The sequence below is a fragment of the Pipistrellus kuhlii genome, unplaced genomic scaffold, assembly GCF_014108245.1.
Source record: "Pipistrellus kuhlii isolate mPipKuh1 unplaced genomic scaffold, mPipKuh1.p scaffold_m20_p_91, whole genome shotgun sequence".
In the NCBI taxonomy this organism is placed as follows: Eukaryota; Metazoa; Chordata; class Mammalia; order Chiroptera; family Vespertilionidae; genus Pipistrellus; species Pipistrellus kuhlii.
The window spans coordinates 545,214-566,463 of record NW_023425597.1 but is presented as its reverse complement, the minus strand read 5'-3'; the positions used below and the strand labels follow the sequence as shown (position 1 = coordinate 566,463).

General features: G+C 68.2%; 1 protein-coding gene across 2 annotated transcripts in view; it reads right to left on the bottom strand.

Annotated features, from left to right (window-relative positions):
• KCNQ1 (potassium voltage-gated channel subfamily Q member 1) overlaps positions 1 to 21,250 on the bottom strand; it is a 190,498-nt gene that overhangs the window by 152,144 nt on the left and 17,104 nt on the right. For both annotated transcript variants that reach the window (XM_045578218.1, XM_045578219.1), the window contains 3 exons: positions 1,670 to 1,796; positions 1,025 to 1,103; positions 697 to 793 (listed from right to left, as the gene is read on the bottom strand). In XM_045578218.1, coding sequence (XP_045434174.1) covers positions 697 to 793; positions 1,025 to 1,103; positions 1,670 to 1,796 — 303 coding nt within the window. The remainder of the gene's footprint in view (positions 1 to 696; positions 794 to 1,024; positions 1,104 to 1,669; positions 1,797 to 21,250) is intronic.

Below are 21,250 nucleotides of genomic sequence, written 5' to 3'. Positions count from 1 at the left end.
CGGGGAGGGTGCCCACGCCGGCCTCCAGGCCCCACGCACCCCGACGGGGTCACACCGTCTCTGCCGCCTCTCCCACTCCATTTCTCACAACCCCCGTCCGAGACCGCTGGGGGCCGCCCCTACCGCCTGGGCACACGGTCTGGGCGGCACGGCTTCCCAGGGGGACCCGGGAGCAGCAAAGGGGCCGAGAGCCCCCGGGCTGGTCATGGCCGCTTTCAGGCTCGGAGCCTCGGACACCCCCCCCAGGTGGCCCGTCTCCCCTTCCTCGGCCAACACCCCCTTGTCCCCACCCTGAGAAATGTGGGTGCCGCCTCAGGCAGACCAGGGTGCCAGCCCCAGCCCCAGCCCTGCCCCCGCCCCAGCCCCCACCTCAGCCCCAGCCCCAGCCCCAGCCCCAGCCCCAGCCCCAGCCCAGCCCCAGCCTCAGCCCCAGCCCTGCCCCTGCCCCAGCCCCAGCCCCAGCCGCTGCCCCAGCCCCAGCCCCAGCCCAGCCCAGCCCCAGCCCCAGCCCCAGCCCCAGCCCAGCCCCATCCCCTGCCCCAGCCCTGCCCCTGCCTCAGCCCCAGCCCCAGCCCCGACCCTGACCCCAACCCTGACCCCAGCCCCAGCCCCAGCCCCGGCCCCAACCCTGACCCCGACCCTGACCCCAACCGTGACCCCAGCCCCAGCCCCAGCCCCACCCCCGCCCCCACGCACCTGGCGGTGGATGAAGACCACGGAGCCCAGCAGCCGCCAGGTGCCGCCCTGGCGGTCCACGTGCAGCATCCGCAGGATCTGCAGGAAGCGGATGCCCCTGCGAGGGAGGAGAGCCGGTGACCCCGGGCATCCCGCCGGGCACTGCCCTCCAACCGCCCCTCACTGCACCCACCCCGTCCCCTCGCCTTCCTCCCCGGGGCCAGACCTGCCCGGCCCTCCCCGCCCCCGGCCGCCTCAGCCGGCCCCTCCCGCAGACGGAGGAGCAGACAGGCCCGATCCCTAACTCAGCTCCATGGCCCGATCCCGGCTGTGCCCGCAGCCGGCGTACCTGATGGCCGAGGTGGCAAACACCTGGCCCTTGGAGCCCACGCAGAGCACCACCATGGAGGCCACCACCACGATGAGGTCTGCGGGCGGAGGGTCCTGTCACAGCCCAGCCGCCGGCTCCGCGGGAAGAGCTGGCGACGGCGGGACCGGGGCCCACCCCAGGCCGGCCCGCGGGCCTCTGAGGGCAGCAGGCACCCCGCTGTGCCCAGCGCACCCGAACCCCCGCCCGGGAGCAGCGCCTGAGGGCAGGTCCCCCTCCGGCCTCTGTCACAGGCCGTGGAGCCAGGCCTCCAAGGCGCTCAGGACGGGGTCTGCCCTGCCCGGCCTGCCCTCCCGGGGTGTGGCCTGGGTCTCAGGGGGGGACACTCCGGGGACACTCCGGGGGACACTCTGGGGACACTCCGGGGGACACTGAGGACACTCCAGGGGACACTCCGGGGGACACTCCGGGGACACTCCTGAGAGACACTCTGGGGACACTCCTGAGAGACACTCCGGGGACACTCCTGAGAGACACTCCGGGGACACTCCTGAGAGACACTCTGGGGACACTCCTGAGAGACACTCCGGGGACACTCCGGGGGACACTCCTGAGAGACACTCCTGAGAGACACTCCGGGGGACACTCTGGGGCAGTGAGACTCACCGATGATGGAGATGGGCTTGCGGGCGAAGCGCAGCCGCCCCCACACGCCCACGTACTTGCTGCGGCAGCCGGCGGACCAGAGGCGCACCACGTACTCCGTGCCGAAGAACACCACCAGCACAATCTCCTGCGGGGAGAGGCCGTGAGCCCGCTGCCGCCCCCACCCGCCGCCCCCGCCTGCCGCTCCCGCCTGCCGCTCCCGCCTGCCGCTCCCGCCTGCCCGCAGCCGCACCGGGGCCTGCCCTGCCCGCCACCCGCTGCCCCCGCCCGCCACCCGGCCCGCCGCTCCCACCCGGCCCGCCGCTCCCACCCGGCCCGCCGCTCCCACCCGGCCCGCCGCTCCCGCCTGGCCCGCCGCTCCCGCCTGCCGCTCCCGCCTGCCGCTCCCGCCCGGCCCGCCGCCCACCGCCCGCTGCCCGCCGCTCCCACCCGGCCCGCCGCTCCCACCCGGCCCACCGCCCGCTGCCCGCCGCTCCCACCCGGCCCGCCGCTCCCACCCGGCCCGCCGCTCCCGCCTGCCCGCAGCCGCACCAGGGCCTGCCGCTCCCACCGGCCCGCCGCTCCCGCCTGCCGCCCGCGCCTGCCGCTCCCGCCTGCCCGCAGCCGCACCGGGGCCTGCCCGGCCCGGACGCCGGCTGAGGGCACCCGGCCCCACAGACCAGGCCCTCGCAGGCCCGGGCGGGGGGTGCCCGCACGGCTCGGTGGCTCTGGGTCAGGAGGGGGCCCTGGCCCGGGGCCCCGGTCTCCGGCCGGCGCTCAAGCCTGGCGGCACCCAGGGTCACGCGGCCGCCACGGCCGGGGGCTGGGCGCAGCGGGAAGAGCCAATGGGGTCAGAGGGCATCGTGGGCCCCGGCCCAGGCTGAGGGGCCGGGTCACAGCCGGCTGTGCCTCCCACAGGGAGACCCCATGGCTGCCCGGACTCCGGAGAGGCTGTGGCCCTGCCAGCCTGCAGCCGGGGGCCTGGGCGCAGCGAGGGCTGAGGTGGGCATCTGAGCGATGGCGGACAGACACACACAGGACAGACGGACGATGGGGGGAGGGGGGACTGTGAAGACGGGCAGGGGAGACTCCGGCTCAGAAGGCCCGCGCCACCCACCACACCAGCCAGTCAGGCGAAGTGGCCCCAAACCTCCCACAGTCCCACCAGGAGGAGGCGGGCCCGTGCCTGTGGCCGGCCGGGAGACAGAGGCAGGAATCACCCCCCCCCCCCCAAAGGGAGAGGCCCGGCCCCCGCTTTGCAGGTGAGGTCCATCAGCAGGGAAAGAACCGGCACCCGTCCGCCTCAGACTCCCCCCAAATCTGAAGAAGAGGAGGACGGTCCGGCTTATAGTGAGGCTGGCATCACCCCGGCATCAAAGCCACACGGAGTCACTCCCAGGAAAAAAGAAAGAAGGAAGGAAGGAAGGCAGGAAGGAAGGAGGGAAGGAAGGAAGGAAGGAGGAAAGGAAGGAAGGCAGGAAGGAAGGAGGGAAGGAAGGAAGGAGAGAAGGAAGGAAGGAAGGCAGGAAGGAAGGAGGGAAGGAAGAAACAGAAAGGAAGGAAGGAAGGAAGGAAGGAAGGAAGGAAGGAAGGAAGGAAGGAAGAGAAAGAAAGAAAACCCACACCCAGAGCCGCCTCTCAGGAACGTCGATGTAAAAAACCCCCTAAAGCCCAGACATGCTGAACAGACTGGGATTTACTCTGGAATGCAAGGACGGTTCGGCGCCTGATAGTCAATCAGTACAACGCCTCACCCCGAGGAGTGAGGGGAGCACAGGATCTCAGCACTCAGAGCACGTCCGACGGAACCCAGCACCTTCCCGCTGACACCCCGGCGCTCCTGAAAACCCCCGACGGCGTCTGAACGGGAGAGGCGACGGCTTTCCCTGAGACCAGGACGAGACGGGCGCCCCTTCCACCCCCACTTCCTCTCCACGCAGCCCCGAGAGCAGCCGGAGCTGGGAGGGGCGACGGGCGCGAGGGGTGCCCTGGGAGAGAAGGTGGAGACCCTCTGGTCGGCCGGTGATGGGGACTCATCTGGGGGAGCGACCCCCAAACCCCTCGAGGCCCAATCCACGGGCTTGGCAATGTGGGGTTCGGAGTCTGCACGCAGGAATCGGTGGCCTTGCTGTGTCGGTTGTGCTGTTTTGGCCAACGGCAGGCAACCCAGAAGGAAGTGCCGGCCAATTCCGTGCACACTGGCCTCCGACAAAGCGTGCATACGGGCGTCACTCCGCCACGGAGCGGAGCGGCCTGCGGGCGCACACAGGCTGGGAGAGGCTGCAGCGGCGGCGAGAGGAGACACAGACCAATGTGAGTGCACCAGCCACCGTGGCCTGGGAGGGGCCGTGGCCGAGCCAGCGCCATGGGGACTGAGATTCGGTGCGAACCCTCGGGGACCCCCAAACAGAAGAAAGGCATCCTCCACGCTGATGGAATCTCAAGGGGCACCCAGCAGCCCAGACACGCCGTGGCTCAGACACTCCGTGGCACAGCCACGCCGTGGCTCAGACACTCCGTGGCTCAGACCCTCTGTGGCACAGCCACGCCGTGGCACTGCGCTCAGCCTCAGAGGAAGCACATCCTGACGCCGGCTCAAGTCATGCCGATCGGGGTCAGGCCACCGAAAGCAGGCTCCCTGCCCTTGCCACCCAGGACCCACGTCTGCTCCCAGGGTGACAGCAGCACCCGCTCCCACGCCCGGCGTATGCCCTCCGCCACGGAGGCCTCCGCCACGGAGCCCAGCACAGGGCGCGGGCGCTGCCGGCTGGCACTCTGCAGTGCTGGGCATGAGGGCGCTGTGCTGCCCAGAACCCCCGCCGGTGTGGGGGGCCAGCCCTGTGGGTGACGGGGGGCCTGCGGGAACAGGGGATTCGTGGCGGGGCAAACGGGTGCAGACTCCGTGGCCTCCTGGTGGCACCGTCCCTCCTCCTCCTCAGCTTCAGGGGCAGCGCCCTGGCTGGGAGCTGGCCGAGCCCACAGGGCAGGGGGGCACGTCCAGCCCGGGGGCACCTGACACAGGCACACTGAGAGGAGATGGGAGGAGGGACGGACACGTGGACGGGCCGAGCGACGAGCCGGCAGGCACTGCGTCTCAGGCCGTGTGTGTCCGGAGACCGCTCCCAACGGGCACAGCTGGCCTCTTTCTCTCTCGTTTCAGAGCATTTTTAATTTTTTAAAATATGTTTTATTGATTTCTTACAGAGAGGAAGGGAGAGGGATAGAAAGTTAGAAACATCGATGAGAGAGAAACATCGATCAGCTGCCTCCTGCACACCTCCCACTGGGGATGTGCCCGCAACCAAGGTACATGGCCAGAATCGAACCCGGGACCCCTCAGGCTGCAGGCCAATGCTCTATCCACTGAGCAACACCAGTTTCGGCTTCCGGAGGATTTTTAAGTCACTGAACTCGTCAGCCGCTTCCTGGGCAGGTCTGGGGTGACAGGCGTCTGGGGCGAGACCTCGAAGGAATGATGGCCTCGAGCCTCCGCCGACGGGCACGTGACCCGGTCCGTCCGCCTCCGCCCCGGGACCCGCGGCCCTGCCTTCGGGGTGCCGGCGGAGACGGGGACCCCGGAAGGTGAGGTTTAGGGTAACTCCGAGCAATGCTAATCCCCCAATCCTGTTTGGGTCTGGAATGCCGAGCCGGCACTGGCCGCCGGGCTCCCCGTATTGAAGCGGCCGGGCCCCCAGCTCCGCGACACGGCAGCCGGCTTGCTGGGAGGGATGGGAGGGAGGCCCGGCCTGCGACCTCTGCCTGCCTCGGGCCCGGCAGCATGGCCTCAGCCAGACTGGACCTCCGAGCAGCACCCTCAGCGGGTCCTGGGTACCCCGAGGCCCCGGCTCCTTCACTCATCCATCCGTTCACCAGCTGCAGAGGAGACGCAGCGGTCAGCACCCTGTCTTGGGTCTGCCCCCCACGAATCAGCAGCTGGTCCGGCTTCCGGGCGGCCCGGCCTACAGATCAGAAATGGCCGGGCCGGGGACCTGGCCTGCCCGGGGCCCGGGGTCCGGGGGCCTCACCCCCATGGGTTTGGAGCCCCCCGCCTCTCCGGGCTGGGCGGGAGGTGGGGTGCCAGCACGCCCGGGGTGTGGGGGGGGGCAGCGGCGATCCGGACACCCAGGAGTCAGACAGACTGAGGGGCAGGCGCCTGTCAGGGCTCACTCTCAGGGCACCGGGGGATGGCGATGGCTCAGGGGTTTTGAAACGTGTGGGGACGGAGGGCGGCCGCCTGATCTGCCACTTGGTCCGCATCAGCCCGGGGGGACCTCAGAGCTGGGGTCCGGGGCTCCCCCGCGGGCACGGTGCCTGAGCTGCTCGCCCGGACTGAGCGGGGTCCGAGGCAGCAGCCCCTGGGCCGGGCGGCAGGCACCCGACCTCGAGGATGAAAGCATTGCTTTCACTTTGGGGGTTCCTGATCCTGCCTGGCGCCCCGCTCGGTTCGAGGACAGGCCACCTTTGGGGGGGCAGTGGGGAGGGGGCACTGGGGGGCCGAGGGACAGCAGGCTTGGGGTCAGGGCTGACTGAAGCGGGAATCAGGCTCCAGGACGAACGTCACCGCCGACCCTGGCGGCCTGGGGGTGCCTGGCCTGGCCCCCTCAGACCCGCAGGACCTGTGCGCCCGGTCTCCCCGAAGGCCTCTGGGGTGCGCTGCCAGGGCAGAGGGAGCGGCCGGCGTCCCCGGTCAGCCGGACGGCCGGACGGTGCGAGGCCGCGCGAGGCTGCTCAAAGCGCCCTTTGTTCGGGGTCCCGCCCGCGGCAGCTGCTGCAGCTGCGCCCCCGACAGGCTCCTGCCCCGACATGTGCTGGGCACAGCTGGGCCTCCGCGCCGCCGCCCCCGCCCGCCACGGCGTCGCCTGGCGTGGGCAGCTGCTGGGACCACCCTGGGACCGACCTCCCGGCTCCCCAGACCTCCTCCTCGGCCGCCTCGGCCTGCGGTCCGGGCTGCCCCTGTGACCCCGGGTGTCTGTCCCTGCTGCCCGTGACCTCTGACCTGCACACAAAGGCCGTGCGGCCCCCCAGACGCCACCCGGGACGGCAGGTGGGAGGCGCCGTCAGCAGGCGTCTGCGTGTTGGTGCTCAGACGTGTGTTTTCTGTTACATTCGCCTCTAACAAGGGAACATCACCGTGTGGGAGCCCGTGCTCGCACACCCAGCGAAACCCCAGCCGGCGGCGTGGGCCCCGGGGTGAGCGTCCCCGTCAGGCAGCTGAGGTGAGGGCGGGGGCACAGGGCCCAGCTCTCCCCGTGGCCGGCACCTCGTCCCCGCTGGAGAGAAATGCAGGCCGTTCGCATATAGTGCAAAACCGGGTCCATCAGGCTCTCCCCATCTTCCCCGTGGGCTGTCACGGCACGGCTCCCCCCGTGTGGCTCCCCCCGTGTGGCTGCTCCCACGTGGCTCCTCCCGCGTGGCTGCTTCCGTGTGGCTTGTGGTTTCTGAGCTAATCACACCCAACTTTCTCCACCACCGAGACCCTGCTGAACCCTAACTGCAGAGGGAGCCTGCTCTGAGCTGGGAGTCCCGGCCCTGCCGTCCTGAGACTCGTGCGTCTCACTTAATGTCCTCCCTCTCCCTTCACCCCTCCACAGCCTCATGGGTGAATAAAGCAACATCTCCAACATCACTTTTATAGGGTTCACAGGAACCTGTATAGATGCAGAGGTGGATATAGATATAGATTAGGTATAGATATAGATATGGATGTAGATGTGGTTATCGGTAGAGATGTGAATGTAGATGTAGATATGGATATGGATACAGATGTGGATATAGATGTGGATGTGGGTGTGGATATAGATATGAATGTGGATATAGATATAGATGTGAATGTGGATATAGGTATAGATATAAATATAGATACAGATAGAGATATAAATATAGATACAGATAATGGATATGGATATAGATATGGATACAGATGTGGATATAGATGTGGATGTGTGTGTGGATATAGGTATAGATATAAATATAGATACAGATATAGATATAAATATACAGATAATGGATATGGATATAGATATGGATAGGAATGTGGCTATAGATGTGGATGTGGTGTGGATATAGAACGGAGACGGGGTAGGTAGATACAGACAGGTATGGATGCACAGACACGAGTACGGTAGATAACTTGTTTTTCTGCAGCCGCCTGCGCCTGGGTGTCCCGACTCCCTGCAGCCCCGGGCCTCGCACACACACCCGGTGGGGCCTGGGTGTCCCGTCTCCCGGGCAGCCCTGGCCTCGCGCACACCCGGTGGGGCCTGGGTGTCCCGCCTCCTGGGCAGCCCTGGCCTCGCACACACCCGGTGGGGCCCGGAGCACAGCCGGTGCGCTCCTCGGGCGCCGAGCAGACAGTCAGAGTGAACCCCCAGGCCCCGAGCTGCACAGACCACGGGCGCCCAGCCTCCGCCTGCGCAGGGGGCGCTGTGCCTCCGATGCACCCGCCGGGTCCTGAGCTCGGCATGGGCGGGATAGGAACAGGGTTTCTGGGCGTGCCCGGCCCCGATGGGACACCGACCGCACAAGGAGGGGCCCATGAGCGTGAGGCTGAGCTGGTGAGCTTGTGGGGCGCAGGCAGCCCCCGGGCGCCGCACACCGGCACAAGGGCCTGGATCAGACGCCGTCTCACGCCGGAGGGACTCCCGCCCACGGCCCGGCCTCGGCCTCCGGCTCTCGGGGGCTCCGAGCTCAGGCCGAGGCCGGACAGGGTCCCTGGGGAGTCCGGCCGCGGCCTGAGCTGCTCTCGGGGAGGGTCCCGGCTCGGGAGACGGGCCCCTTCTTATGGCAGGACAGGCTCCGAGGGCAGAGCTCAGCTCAGCACAGGGGGGCCTCCTGGGGGAGGGGCCGCCCCCCGGCCGGGGCAGGAAAGGCCGGGGACGGGGGGGGCGCCCAGGACTCTCAGCAGCGAGAACGGGGGGCTTCGGAGCAGCAGGACTGAGCCCCGGAGCCCCACAGTCCGGCCTCGGGGCCGAGACTCCCCTGATCCCACACGGGGCCTCGCACAGGAGGGGCCGCGGCTGCCCTGCAATTAGTGGTCGGAGCGGAGGGAGGCCCGCGGCCCTGCCCGAGGCAGCCCCTTCCCCGCCGCCCGGCTATTTCCATCCGCAGAACCCCACTACGAGGGCTGTCAGCCCCAAAGGCAGTCCCACCCTGTGGTCGCTCCCTGCTGGGGCCGGGGGGAGGGCAGCGGGCGGTGGGACTTATCGCCGAGAGCCTGAGCTTCTGGAAAGTTCTACCGAAGAATTCACCCAGAACTAGGCGCGCGCCGAACCGAGAGCCTCGGGTGGGCAGCCGGCGTGGCCCCGGGTGCGAGTGGGGTTCCCTACGGCTGAGCCGAGGGCCCCGGGCCCCGGGCCCAGGCCGGAGGTCGGAGGTCGGGCCTGTGTGTGGGGAGCGTGCCCGGGTGCAGCGGTGCCGTGAGTGCACGCGGTGCCCACGCGTGTGCGCCGGGCCGCGCCGTTCCCCTCAGGAGGGCCCGGGCGGAGGGACGGCTCGGCCCGCTGTGCCAGGCTCAGCGAGCAGCCCGGGCCCGGGCCGTGTTAGGCCGAGTTCACGGACAGAGCGTGAGCCGCGGGCCTGCTGGGCGGAGGGCGCGCCCGCATTCCGGCCGGAGAGGGGGTGCGCCCCCCGGCGCAGCGGGAGGGAGCGCGGAGCAGGCGCCCGCTGGCCGGCTCCAGCAGGGAGGAGCCGCATCCGGACAGCTGCATGCCGACGCGGCAAACCCGGTCCCCAGGCCCCGGCCGACATCCATCACGGGCGCCGGAACGTGGGAACGAGCCCCTCCAGACACACAGGCTCCGGGATCCGCTCGGGAACGGGGGGCCGGGCCCGGGGCCAGGAGAGAAACGGGGCTCCCCTGAGACAGCCCGGGCCGGGGGCTCGGGGACGCGGGCGGCCATCGCGCACGGCTCCCCGCCCGCTGGCCCCCCGCCCTCCGGCCCCTCGCCGACGCCAAGAGCAGCACGGCTCCGGGAACACGAGCCGGCAGCTCCCTCGCGGCCGCAGATGCGAGCGGCCGGCCCAGCGCGTTTGTGGGAAATGCGCCCGGCCAGGTGGGGGGCTGGGGAGGTCAGCGAGGGGACATCTGCACCACGGCCTCGACGAGGCACGGGGACGGGGACGGACGGGGAGAGGCGGGGGCGCCGGGGGCATGTTACCAGCAAAGGGAGAAAAGACATGACCATTCCATCCGCGCCAGAAACCGGTCACAAACCCGGCAGCCCGCTCGCTGCCCGCTCCAGCGACACCCCAGCTCACCCACCGCACGGCCAGGCCACGGCCTCCCGGCCAGAACACACACCGGCGTGGCCCAGGGGCTGAGTGTCAACCTAGAAACCATCCCCATCAGGGCACAGGCCTGGGGTGTGGGCTGGATCCCCAGTGTGGGGCGTGCAGGAGGCAGCCTGTCTGTGATCTTCTCTCATCCTTGATGTCTCTCCCTCTCCCTCTCTCCTCCTCTCTGACATCAATAAAAACATCTTTACAAAACAAATCACAACCCAAAAAGCAGAGATGGAAAAGGAGGAAATAAAAGTGACTGGGTCAACAGGATCATCAGCACAGAAAACCCTGAACCAGAAAGAAAGAAAATTTTTTTTAAAAGAAAGAGGCTTGAAGGGCGAGTGAGCTGAGCCCCTGGGTGCCAGGTCCGCCCACGAGCAACCCACAACTGGAAAGAAGCCGAGAGACACCAGTCCGCGGCCGACACACGGACTGCCCCGTGGCACATCGCACACGGCACACGTGAGGCCCGCGCCTTCCCCGGGGAGCGTTGGAAATGCACAGTTGGTGCACCCGGCCTCTGGTTTGCACATAAAACGCAACAGACCTGGACTCACCACGGCCACTGACAGAGAAGCATGAGGTCGAGACGGTTTACAGGCCGCGCCCTGGGGACCGTGCGGCCGGGGCAGGACAGACTCAGACCCGCGGGCCGCACAGAGTCCGGAGCCGGCCCCATCCCAGAGACCGAGCTTTGGAGAAGGGCCACGTGACGTGATGGGCAAGGGCCACTCTCCCACACGTGGCAGCGGCACAGCCCGGCGTTCACACATGTGGCTCACCTCAGCCTTCACTCACGGGTTTGCAAAGAGCAACCGCGGATCCACACGGAGGCTTCCGACTGAAGCTGCAAACGGAAGCGGCCAGAGGGGGCCCGTGCTCGGATAAGTGCAACCCCCCCTTCTCTCTCTCTCCCTCCCTCTCCCTCTCTCTCCCTCTCTCTCTCTCCCTCCCTCTCCCTCTCCCTCCCTCCCTCTCTCTCCCCCTCTCCCTCCCTCCCTCTCTCCCTCTCCTTCCCTCCCTCTCTCTCTCCCTCCCTCTCCCTCTCTCTCTCTCCCTCTCCCTCCCTCCCTCTCTCTCTCCCTCCTTCTCCTCTCTCTCTCTCTCCCTCTCCCTCCCTCCCTCTCTCTCTCCCCTCCTCCCTCCCTCCCTCCCTCTCTCCCTCCTCTCCCTCTCTCTCTCTCCCTCCCTCTCCCTTCCTCCCTCTCTCTCTCCCCCTCTCCCTCCCTCCCTCTCTCTCTCCCTCTCTCTCCCTCCCTCTCTCTCCCTTCCTCCCTCCCTCCCTCTCTCTTTGTCTCTCTGTCTCTCTCCCTCCCTCCCTCCCTCTCTCTCTCTCTCTCCCTCCCTCTCTCCCTCTCCCTCCCTCCCTCTCTCTCTCCCTCCCCCTCCCTCCCTCTCTCTCTCCCTCCCCCTCTCCCTCCCTCTCTCTTCCTCTTCCTCTCTCTCTCTCCCCCTCTCAATAAATGGAAAAAATAAACCTACTAGAAGAATAAACACAATAGAAGAAAATCTCAGTAATCACATATTTGGCAGAGATTTCTGAAATGTGGCATAAAAACAGCACAAAACACATAAAAAAGGAAAAAGCAATATATTTTACTCCATGAAAATGGGTCACTTTTCATCTTTTAAAATACATATATTTTTTATTGATTTTTCATAGAGAGGAAGAGAGAGGGATAGAGAGTTAGAAACATTGATGACACAATCTACAATAGCCAGAATTTGGAAACAGCCTAGGTGCCTGTCAGCAGATGATTGGATACAAAAACCATGGTACATTCACACAATGGAATATTATGCTGCCATAAAAAAGAAGGAATTCTCATCATTTGCAGCAACCTGGATGGAATTGGAGAGCATCATGCTGAGTGAAATAAGCCAATCAATGAAAGAGAAACACCACATGACCTCACTCATTTATGGATAATAAAGAACATTATAAACTGATGAACCAAAAGATAGATATAGAGACAGTAAAGCAACAAGTAGTCTGTCAAATTATAGTGGGGAGGGTAGGGAGATCTGAGGGAGATAAGAGATCAACCGAAGAACTTGTTTACATGCATATTAGTACAACCAATAGAAACATCGACGAGAGAAACATCCATCAGCTGCCTCTTGCACACCCCCCATTGGGGATGTGCCCACAATCATCGTACATGCCCTTGACCGGAATCGAACCCAGGACCCTTGAGTCCGAAGGCCGACACTCTATCCTAGGGGTGTCGAACTCAATCAGAGAAGGGGCCAAAATCTAAAATCCAGCCTAAATCGCGGGCCGAATGGTTTACTGAACAGTCATAAACTGTCATTGTGATGGAAACGCAGCGGAGTGCAGTGATGACAGCGCGGTGCGGGCCACATTGCAAGGCCTGGCGGGACGGATTTGGCCCGTGGGCCTTGTGTTTGACACATGTGCTCTATCCACTGAGCCACACAGACCAGGGCCACTTTTCGTGTTTAAAAGGCACCATTACGTGAAGGAGAAGGAACGCCGTGGGCGGGGGGGGGGGCGTAATCTGTAAAACACGCAGCCCGGTGCCTGAAGGACGGACGGACGGCGCCAGGGGAGACGGGCAGGGACCAGGAACGGTGCCCGCTCATCAGACGCCACACGGAGGGGGCACCCGGGGGAGAGGCCTGCATCACAGCCGCGAGGAGGGAACACAGGACGTGGGACACGCTGCCCGGCCGCGGGGGGCTCACGTGGAAGACGGCGCGTGTGGCTGAGGGCGGAGGCACGGGCAGCCACGGAGGCGGAGTGCAGGTCGGCGCGGGCGGTTCTTAAAGAGGAAAACCAGCCCGGCCGGCTGGCTCCGGGGTCGAGCATCGACCTGGGAGCCAGGAGGTTAGGGCTCGATTCGCGGTCGGGGCACAGGCCCGGCGGGGCCGTGCAGGTTCTCTCATCGCGGATGCCCCCCCCCCCCCCCCGCTCTGAAATCAATGAAATGCACTTAGAGACGAAAGAAGTGAGACCCACATGGACTGAGCGGTGGGCCGTTCCCTCTTCTCATCCATGAAAGGACACACGAGTCCTTCCCACAATGTGGACACGCGTGTGTTCACGGTAGCTCACGACTGGGGACGACCCAAATGCCACCGAGCATGTGGCAGACACGCAGGAACACGCCTGGTCATGAAAAAGAACAGAGGATCGACACGCCACGGCCACGCCCAGCGAAGGAGCCACGCGGGCAGGAGGGCGTGAGCCTGAGGACAGGGAACCGGGACCCGCAGCCAACGCACAGGGATGGGGCCGGCCAGCCGCCCTCCCGAGCGGGGGCGGGGCGGGGGTCCCCAGGTCACGGGGACACTTTGGGGGTCAGGGATGTGCTGGCTGCCCTGATGGCGGCGATGGTCTCGGGGTGCCCGCAGGTGCCAGTGTGAACACCCCTAAAGTGGGTTTGGGTGCAAGTGGCAGAGTTCACACCCCAGAGGCCACGCACCCTGTGCAGGCCCGGGTGGTGGGTCTGTCCGTCCGTACGTCCGTCCGCCCCCCCCTTGGGTTTCAGGAGGACATCAGGTCTGAAAACTCCCTATCGAACCCCAGCTCCCGCCGGGACCCGGTCCCACTTCATCCTGGGGGGTGGGGGGCACTCTCCTCAGGCTGAGCCCCCCGCCCCGGTGCCCCCCGCCCCCCGCGGTCCCGCCCGAGGCCCGACACCCCCAATGCTCCATTCACGGAGCCCCAGGCCAGGGAGGGCGCCCCCACCTGGAGCCCATCCGTCTGGGTGGTCCGGGCGCCGGGCCTGGGAGAGCAACGCCCACACAGGCCGCCCACAGCCAGGAGCCAGGCCCGCGCTGCCCGGCCCCTCCACGGCCGGCGAGGGGACTGAGGGGCGCTCTGAGCTGGGAGAACGGGGCGTCTCACACCTTCCCAGGCAAGGCAGCCCCCCAGCCAGGGGCCCGGGGCCCACAGACGTGCTCACTGCAGGGGCCTGGTCCCGGCGTCTCCCCCTGACCCCACAGGCTGCCTCAGCCCTGGCTCTGGTCCCCCCCCCCCCCCCCCTCTGCAGGCCTGGCCGTCCCCCGGCTCCAGTGTGGCTGCCGTGCCGGCTCTGAGGCCAGTTTGTGAGGCAGAGCTGGGGCCAGGCTGGGGCCGGGCTGGGGCTGGGGCTGGGGGTTGTGGTTGGGGCTGAGGCTGGGGCTGGGGGCTGGGACTGGGGCCGGGACTGGGGGCTGTGGTTGGGGACTGAGGGCTGAGGCTGGATTGGGGTTGGGAGCTGGAGGCTGGGGCTGGGGCTGGAGCTCGGGCTGAGGCTGGGGCTGGGGGCTGGGGCTGGGATTGGGGGCTGGGGCTGGGGCTGGGATTGGGGGCTGGGGCTGGGGGCTGGGACTGGGGGCTGGGGCTGGGGGCTGGGGCTGGGGGCTGGGGCTGGGATTGGGGGCTGGGATTGGGGGCTGGGGCTGGGGGCTGGGACTGGGGGCTGGGGCTGGGGGCTGAGACTGGGGCTGAGGCTGGGACTGGGGGCTGGGGTGTTAGGGCCCAAGCTCCCTCCGAGGTGCCAGTGACGGGGAAGGGAAGCGGTCGATGGCGCCAGGGCCTGGCTCTGTGGGGACGGAGCGGGCGTGGCTGCGGCTCCGAGGGGCGTGCGGCCTCTGCACCTGCACAGTGAGCCCCCTGCGCCGGCCCCCGGGCACCCCGCAGCTCGTCCCATTCTCCGCCGTCCCGGCGCCCGCGGCCCCCGCTGCGCCCCGAGCCCCCGTGTGGTGTCAGCTGCTGCCCGCTCCCCGCAGCCGCTCCAGCTGGCCGGGTCAGACGTGAGAACAAGGCCGAACAAAACGGCCCGGCCGACCCCCCTGACGGCGCCAATGACGGCGCCCCAGCCCCGAGCATAAAGGGAGCACCTGTCCCAGGACGGGGCCTAATCCCTAATCCCCGCCGGGCTGCTCCGGCCGCACTCGCCGGCGGGCGGGGGCGGGAGCCGGCCGGGCGGCCGGAGCCGGCGAGCGGACACCTCCCGGCAGGTGTTGCTCCGGGGAGGGCGAGGGCTCTGAGGGGGCAGTGGCCCCTCCGCCCGCACCGAGCTGGGGCTGGCGCTGGGCCCCCCACCCGCCTGCACCCCAGCCCGGGAGGCCCCGGCTCTGGTTACCGACCGACCTGGAGCTGAGTCATCAATTTCTAAAAAGCGGGAGAGAGGGGGGCTGTGGGGGGAGGTGGGGGAAGAGACCACCCAGACGCCGGGCTGTGCAGGGAGAGACCTGGAAGCCACGCACACGCAGCCTCACGCAGGCACACACGCTTACACACATGCACATGCATGCATACAGGCACACACACTTACACACATACACATTCAGGCACACACGTGCACATGCAGACACACATGGACACACACAGGCACAGAGAGAGGCACGCACATGGACACACACAAATGCACACACGCGCACACATATGCACGTGCGCGTACACACACACACACACACACACACACACACACACACGGTGCCGGCCACGGGCCTGCTGAGTGGGCGCCGGCCTGGTGATGGGCCCTGGTCGGCCCCAGAACGGATGAGGCCCAGAGCTCCCGCCTCCCCCAGACCAGCGGGGGGTGGCTCCCACAGGGGAGGGTGACTCCCACGGAGGAGGGTGGCCCCTGAGGTGGAGGCCAAGGGGCTCCGGGCAGGGAGGCCCCCGGAAGGAAGGTCCAGGTGCCAGGCCGCCCCTGCATTCCCGGGTTGAAGCCGGAAAACAGGAAATGCCATGAAACACACAGGCCGGCCTGCAGTTCCCACAGCTGGGGGCCCCGGCCTCCGGTGGACCCAGCACCAGGCATGAGCCAAGCCCCCCTCCCAACAGGGCCAGCTGAGCACGCAGGCCCCGCGGTGGCCGAGGGGAGGGGGCGGGGCCGGGAGGGGCAGGTGGACGTGCGGCCGACCCTCCCCTCCCTCCCCCGGGGCCCTCGCCGGCCCGGCCCGTCCACCTGACGCAGGCCCTCGCCAAGGCTCGGTGACGTGTTCTCGGGAATGTTCCAAACATTTCCCCGCTTCCTCCTCCCCGCCCCACCCGCTCCCGAACGGCCTGATCGATAGGCCGGTCCTGGCAGCGAGGCCGCGGCCGGCCGGGGTGCACACAGGCCGTCTTTGTTACAGAACAGACTCGAGGACACCGCCCGGGGCAGGGTCCTCCGAGAAGGTTCTGGTTACAGGGCGATCCCGTGTTCACGCTCTCGTCCCCGGCCGCGCGAAGGAATGCCAGCTGTCCCCGCAGCTGCCTCGGCCGGAGCCAGCCGGCCGTGCCCGCCGGGGGGGCGGGGGGGCGTCAGTCCTTCCAGCCCCTCCAGCCCCGGCCCCCTGCTCAGACCCCCTCACACGTGGGACCCGCCCCCGGGCGGCCAGGGCACGGGAGGGGGCGAGGCTGCCCAGGTCCAGCCACCCCAGCCAGTGACAGCCACACGAGAGGAGAGAAAATGGCCGCAGTCCGGACGGCGGGGCCCAGGGCTGGGCGTCCACCCAGGAGCCAGGATGTCCCGTCCGTCCCCGGTCAGGGCACAGGCCCAGCGTGGGCTCACCCCAGGGGGCCCGGCAGCCGACCCGGGACTCTCTCATCGTTAGTGTTTCTCTCTCTTCTCCCTTCCCCTCTGACATCAGTAAGAACATCTTTCTTTTTTTTTAAGAAGAAGTTGCTGCAAACACTGAGCTGGCCCTGGTCCTCGAACAGGACACGCATCAGGGTCAGGGGTCAGGGACGAGTGCCCTGCCTCGGGGACGCGGGAGGCGGCTCGGCTGTGTCCCCGGAACCCCCAGGGCAGAGCTCTCGGTCTCGGTCCCAAAGCCTCTGCTCACGGCCTCATGCAGGGGCCTCGGGCCTCCCTGACCCCACCCGGCAGGCAGGCTCCGGCCCAGCCTCCCCCCTGCCGGCCCCAGAGGCCCTAGCCCCGCCCCGGTGCTGGGGGTGGGCACCAGGGGCTCCGAGGAGGAGTGACCCCAGGCCTGCGGGGCGGCACCGGGCACCGAGGGGGCACAGCGGGGCCTCCTCCAGCTGTGCTCCTCCCCGAGCACGGGGCCCTGGTCTGCCTGCGGGACGCTGCCTGCCACGCAGAGGGTCAGCCGGCAGTGGCCTAGCGCCCACGCGTGTGCCCGCACAGACCCACGCACGTGCCCACACAGACCACATGTGCCCACACAGACCACATGTGCCCACACAGACCACGTGTGCCCACACAGACCACGTGTGCCCACACAGACTCACACGCGTGCCCGCACAGACTCACACGTGTGCCCACACAGACCCACGCACGTGCCCACACAGACCACGTGTGCCCACACCGACTCACACGCATGCCCGCACAGACTCACACGTGTGCCCGCACAGACTCACACGCGTGCCCACACAGACCCACGCACGTGCCCACACAGACCACATGTGCCCACACAGACCACGTGTGCCCACACAGACCACGTGTGCCCACACAGACTCACAAGCGTGCCCGCACAGACTCACACGTGTGCCCGCAGAGACTCACACGTGTGCCCACACAGACCCACGCACATGCCCACACAGACCACGTGTGCCCACACAGATTCACATGCATGCCCACACAGACTCACACGTGTGCCCGCACAGACTCACATGCATGCCCGCACAGACTCACACGCATGCCCGCACAGACTTCCTCCTCTGGGCCCCAGGTGAGGGTGGGGGTGCAGGCGTGGTGCTGGGGTGCCGCGGAGTGAGGGGGAAGGACCCGGAGCCGGCGCGGCCGCCAGGAAGGCCTGGGCTGAGGGAACATCTCAGCCTGCAGCTCCCAGGGGCCGGGACGGAGACAAAGGGGCTGAGGCCGAGGGGCCAGGAGGGGCCGGGGGTCCTCCCGGGCACCCTGAGGTCCGGGGCAGCAGGCAGGCACCCCAGAGGCCACCTATGAAACAGGCGCTCGCCGAGCTGAGCCGAGGGCTGAGGGGGCCCCAGCAGGAGGCGAAGGAGAGGACGAGGCCTCGGGGTTCTTAATGGAAACTCGGGCAGAGCCGGGCCGGAGTGACCTCCGCCCGGACTCACCCTCCTCAGAGAGGGCGCCGGGCGGGGCGCGGGACAGGGCCCCTCCGGGCAGGGAGGGTGCGGGGACGCGCCGGGCCCGGGGGAGGTGGCAGCTGGGAACTGGGGAGGGGGTGCAGCTGGCAGGGCGGACGGAGGGGCCGGCGGCAGGAAGCCATAGCGATGACCTCATCCCCGGCCTCCGGCTCCGGCTCCGGCTGGGCCTGGCCGCCCGGCTCCGGGCGGTTACCTGTTCGCCGGCTGCGGGGGCTCTGGGTGGGTTTGGGGAGAAAAGCGGAGAAGAGTGTGTTTTAGAGACAAAGCCGGCCTCTCCCTGTGGGGAGGGCCTCCCGAGAGCGGGCCTCTGCCCCAGCGGGGGACAGGGCGGGGCACGGAGAGCCCCCCAGCCTGGGACCCCTTCGTGGGGTGCGCCCAGACACACGGCGCGGAGCGTGGACACGCGTGTGCCCCAGCACCGTGGGCAAGCAGGCCCAGGTGCACACATGCACACGCGTACACATGCACACACGCACACACATGCACAGGCGCACACGTGCACACGCGCACACACGTGCACGCGCCGGAGGCCTGGGGCCGTGCTGAGCGCCCTGGCCCGGGAGCCGCGGACGAAGCTGGAGCTGCGACGTGGCGGGAGCAGGCCCCGGGCAGACCCCGGGCGGGGCGCTTCCAACAAAACGCTTTTTCAGCGAATTTGCCTGGCTCAGCAGAACGCTAATCCCCAGGCCGGCCTCCCGGCTGAGATAACAGGCTTCTGGCACGGGCGGAGCGGGAAGAAATATGGACTCTCTGGGAACACAGCGCCGAGCGCATTTTTCCCCATTTTTTCCGCCCCAGCCGAGCCGAGCCCCTCGCGGGGCCCAGCCGCCTCCCCACAGCCGCGGCCTGGCTCCCTGGGCCCGCGCCAGCCGCCGTCCGCGCGCCCACAGCGCCCCCTGGCGGCCGGGCCGGGCCGGGCCGGGCCTGGCGTCTGTGAGGATCCCGCCCCCTCCCCGCCCTGCCTCTGGGGGTCGGCGCCCCCAGACCCAGGCCCCCGGGAAGTGCCCCCGACCCCCCACCCCAGGAGCCCCGGGCCCTGAGACGGTGAGCGGGGCCCTCCTGTCTGCCCCCAGCACCCGTGCCCCTCCCGCCAACACCCTTCGCAGGGTGAGCCCTCCGGGCGCCCGCATGGCCTGGCCGCCCCACGGCACGCACAGCTGCCCCCGGGCAGGGGGTCCCCGTCTTCCCCAGCACCCCACACCCTGGCCGGCTCCCGGGACCCAGCAAGGCCGTGGCCGAGGCCGTCCCACCACCCTCCCTCACAGGAGGGGAGCTGAGGCCAGGACCCCGCAGCCACTGCCTGTCCTGGGGTCACTCGGGTGCGTGGGCCCCGGAGGCCATGCTGGGCTCGGGGCGAGCACCCTGGGCCCGGCCTCCCGCGTGTGGAGGGGGCACTGAGCCGCCCAGTCCCAGCACCCGGTCTGAGAGCAGCGGCGAGGGAGGGGGCAGGCCCCCACGGAGGACGGGACCCAAGGAGGAGGGACACACGGAGGAGGGGACCCCACGGAGGAGGGACCCCCCGGGGGGCCGGTTCGGGGGCTCACAGAGGCAGGGACAGCCAGGCTGCCTGGGAAGGGCCAGAAGCCAGTGTGTGACCTGCCGGTGGGGGAACAGCGGGCCCCGCGTGGGTGCGGGTGCAGGTGTGTGTGTGTGTGTGTGTATATACGTGTGCGCGTGTGTGTATGTGTGTATGTGTGTGTATGTGTGTGTATACGTGTATGTGTGTGTGTGTGTGTGCGTGTCGGGGTCAGGGAGAGTGTGGGATTCGAGGGCGTGGGTGCAGGCGGGCATGGGTGCAGGTGGGCTGGGTGCAGGCGGGCGTGGGTGCAGGCAGGTGCTGGCTGAGCAGCGCCCTGGGGCCCGAGAGGCCAGGCGTGTCCTACACGTGCGGGAGCTGCTGGCGCCATCAGGTCTTTCCAAACACGCGTGTTGTACTGACTCCAGAGAGGAGGGAGAGAGAGGCCTCAGTGATGAGAGTCACGGACCGGCTGCCTCCTGCACGCCCCAGCCGGGATGGAGCCCAACCCGGGCCTGTGCCCGACCGAGAACCGCCCGTGACCTCCTGGTCCATAGGGCGTCGCTCAGCCCCTGAGCCGCGCCGTCCAGACAATCGCGGTTTTTAAAGGAAGACCTGTACCCCTCCTGCCCGTGCACACGCGTGCACACGCGTGCACACCCACACACGCCAGGCCTGCTGTGTGCAGAGGGGCCTGGGGGCAGGAGGGCGCAGGGGGTACCCCCAGGACAGAAGAGGGGATGGGGGAGGGAGTGGAACCTCAGTGGGAAGGGCTCTGTGCTCGGTGCATACCCCCTCGCGGGGCCCCGGCCCAGGCCCCGGCCCCATCCTCAGTAGAGGACACTGTGCCCGCAGTTCAGAGATAGGCCACCAGGGGGCATGCAGACCTCAGAAATGTGAGGAGGGAGGAGGCGGCGCCAGGAAGGAAGCTGGCAGCAGGCAGGGAGCAGGGGAGAGGGGACAGGGAGCAGGGGGCAGAGAACAGGGGACAGGGGAAGGGGGCTGGGGACTCTGGGCAGGGAGTAGGGGGCAGAGGGCAGGGGACAGGGAGCAGGGGGCAGGGGGAAGGAGGCAGAGAACAGGGGACAGGGAGCAGGGGGCAGGGGGCAGGGGGCAGGGGGCAGGGAGCAGGGGGAAGGGGACAGGGAGCAGGGGGAAGGGGACAGGGAGCAGGGGAAGAAGGCAGGGAGCACGGGGAAGGGGACAGGGGAGCATGGGGACCCCAAAACGCTGTCCCTGCAGTCCTGGTGGCCATCCAGCTTGGCCACTGCCTGTCCCTATTTCTACGTGAGCAGCCACAGAGCCGAGCGCAGGGCAGTAACCAGCTGCCAGGACCCGGGGCGGTGGCCCCAGGGCAGCGAGGGACCCCCGTGGGGTCGGCCACCCACAGCCACCTCCCCGCGGCCAGCGAGAAGCGTGTTGGCACCTGCGTGAACCCGGCTCATGGGGGCGCCCACACCAGCCGCTCAGGCCCCCGCGCCCACAAGCAGAGGCATCGGGGTGCCCGGGCAGGACGGGGGCTCCCGGGAAGAGCCAGGGGGCACCGCAGGGCCCAGGAGCCGGGCAGGGAGCCACCAGGAGAAGGAACAGCCACAGCCGTGTCCGCAGCGGGCGGCCCTGGTTGTGCGGTCGCTCGGACCCAGGCCCGGAACAAGGCCCAGAGCGGCCGCGGCCACGGACACGCGTCACCGTGAACACGCCACCCCGCGTCCCGGCCCTGGCTCCTGGGTGGCACGGCGGCCGGGCACTGAGAGCCCGCGGTCTGATTCCCGGT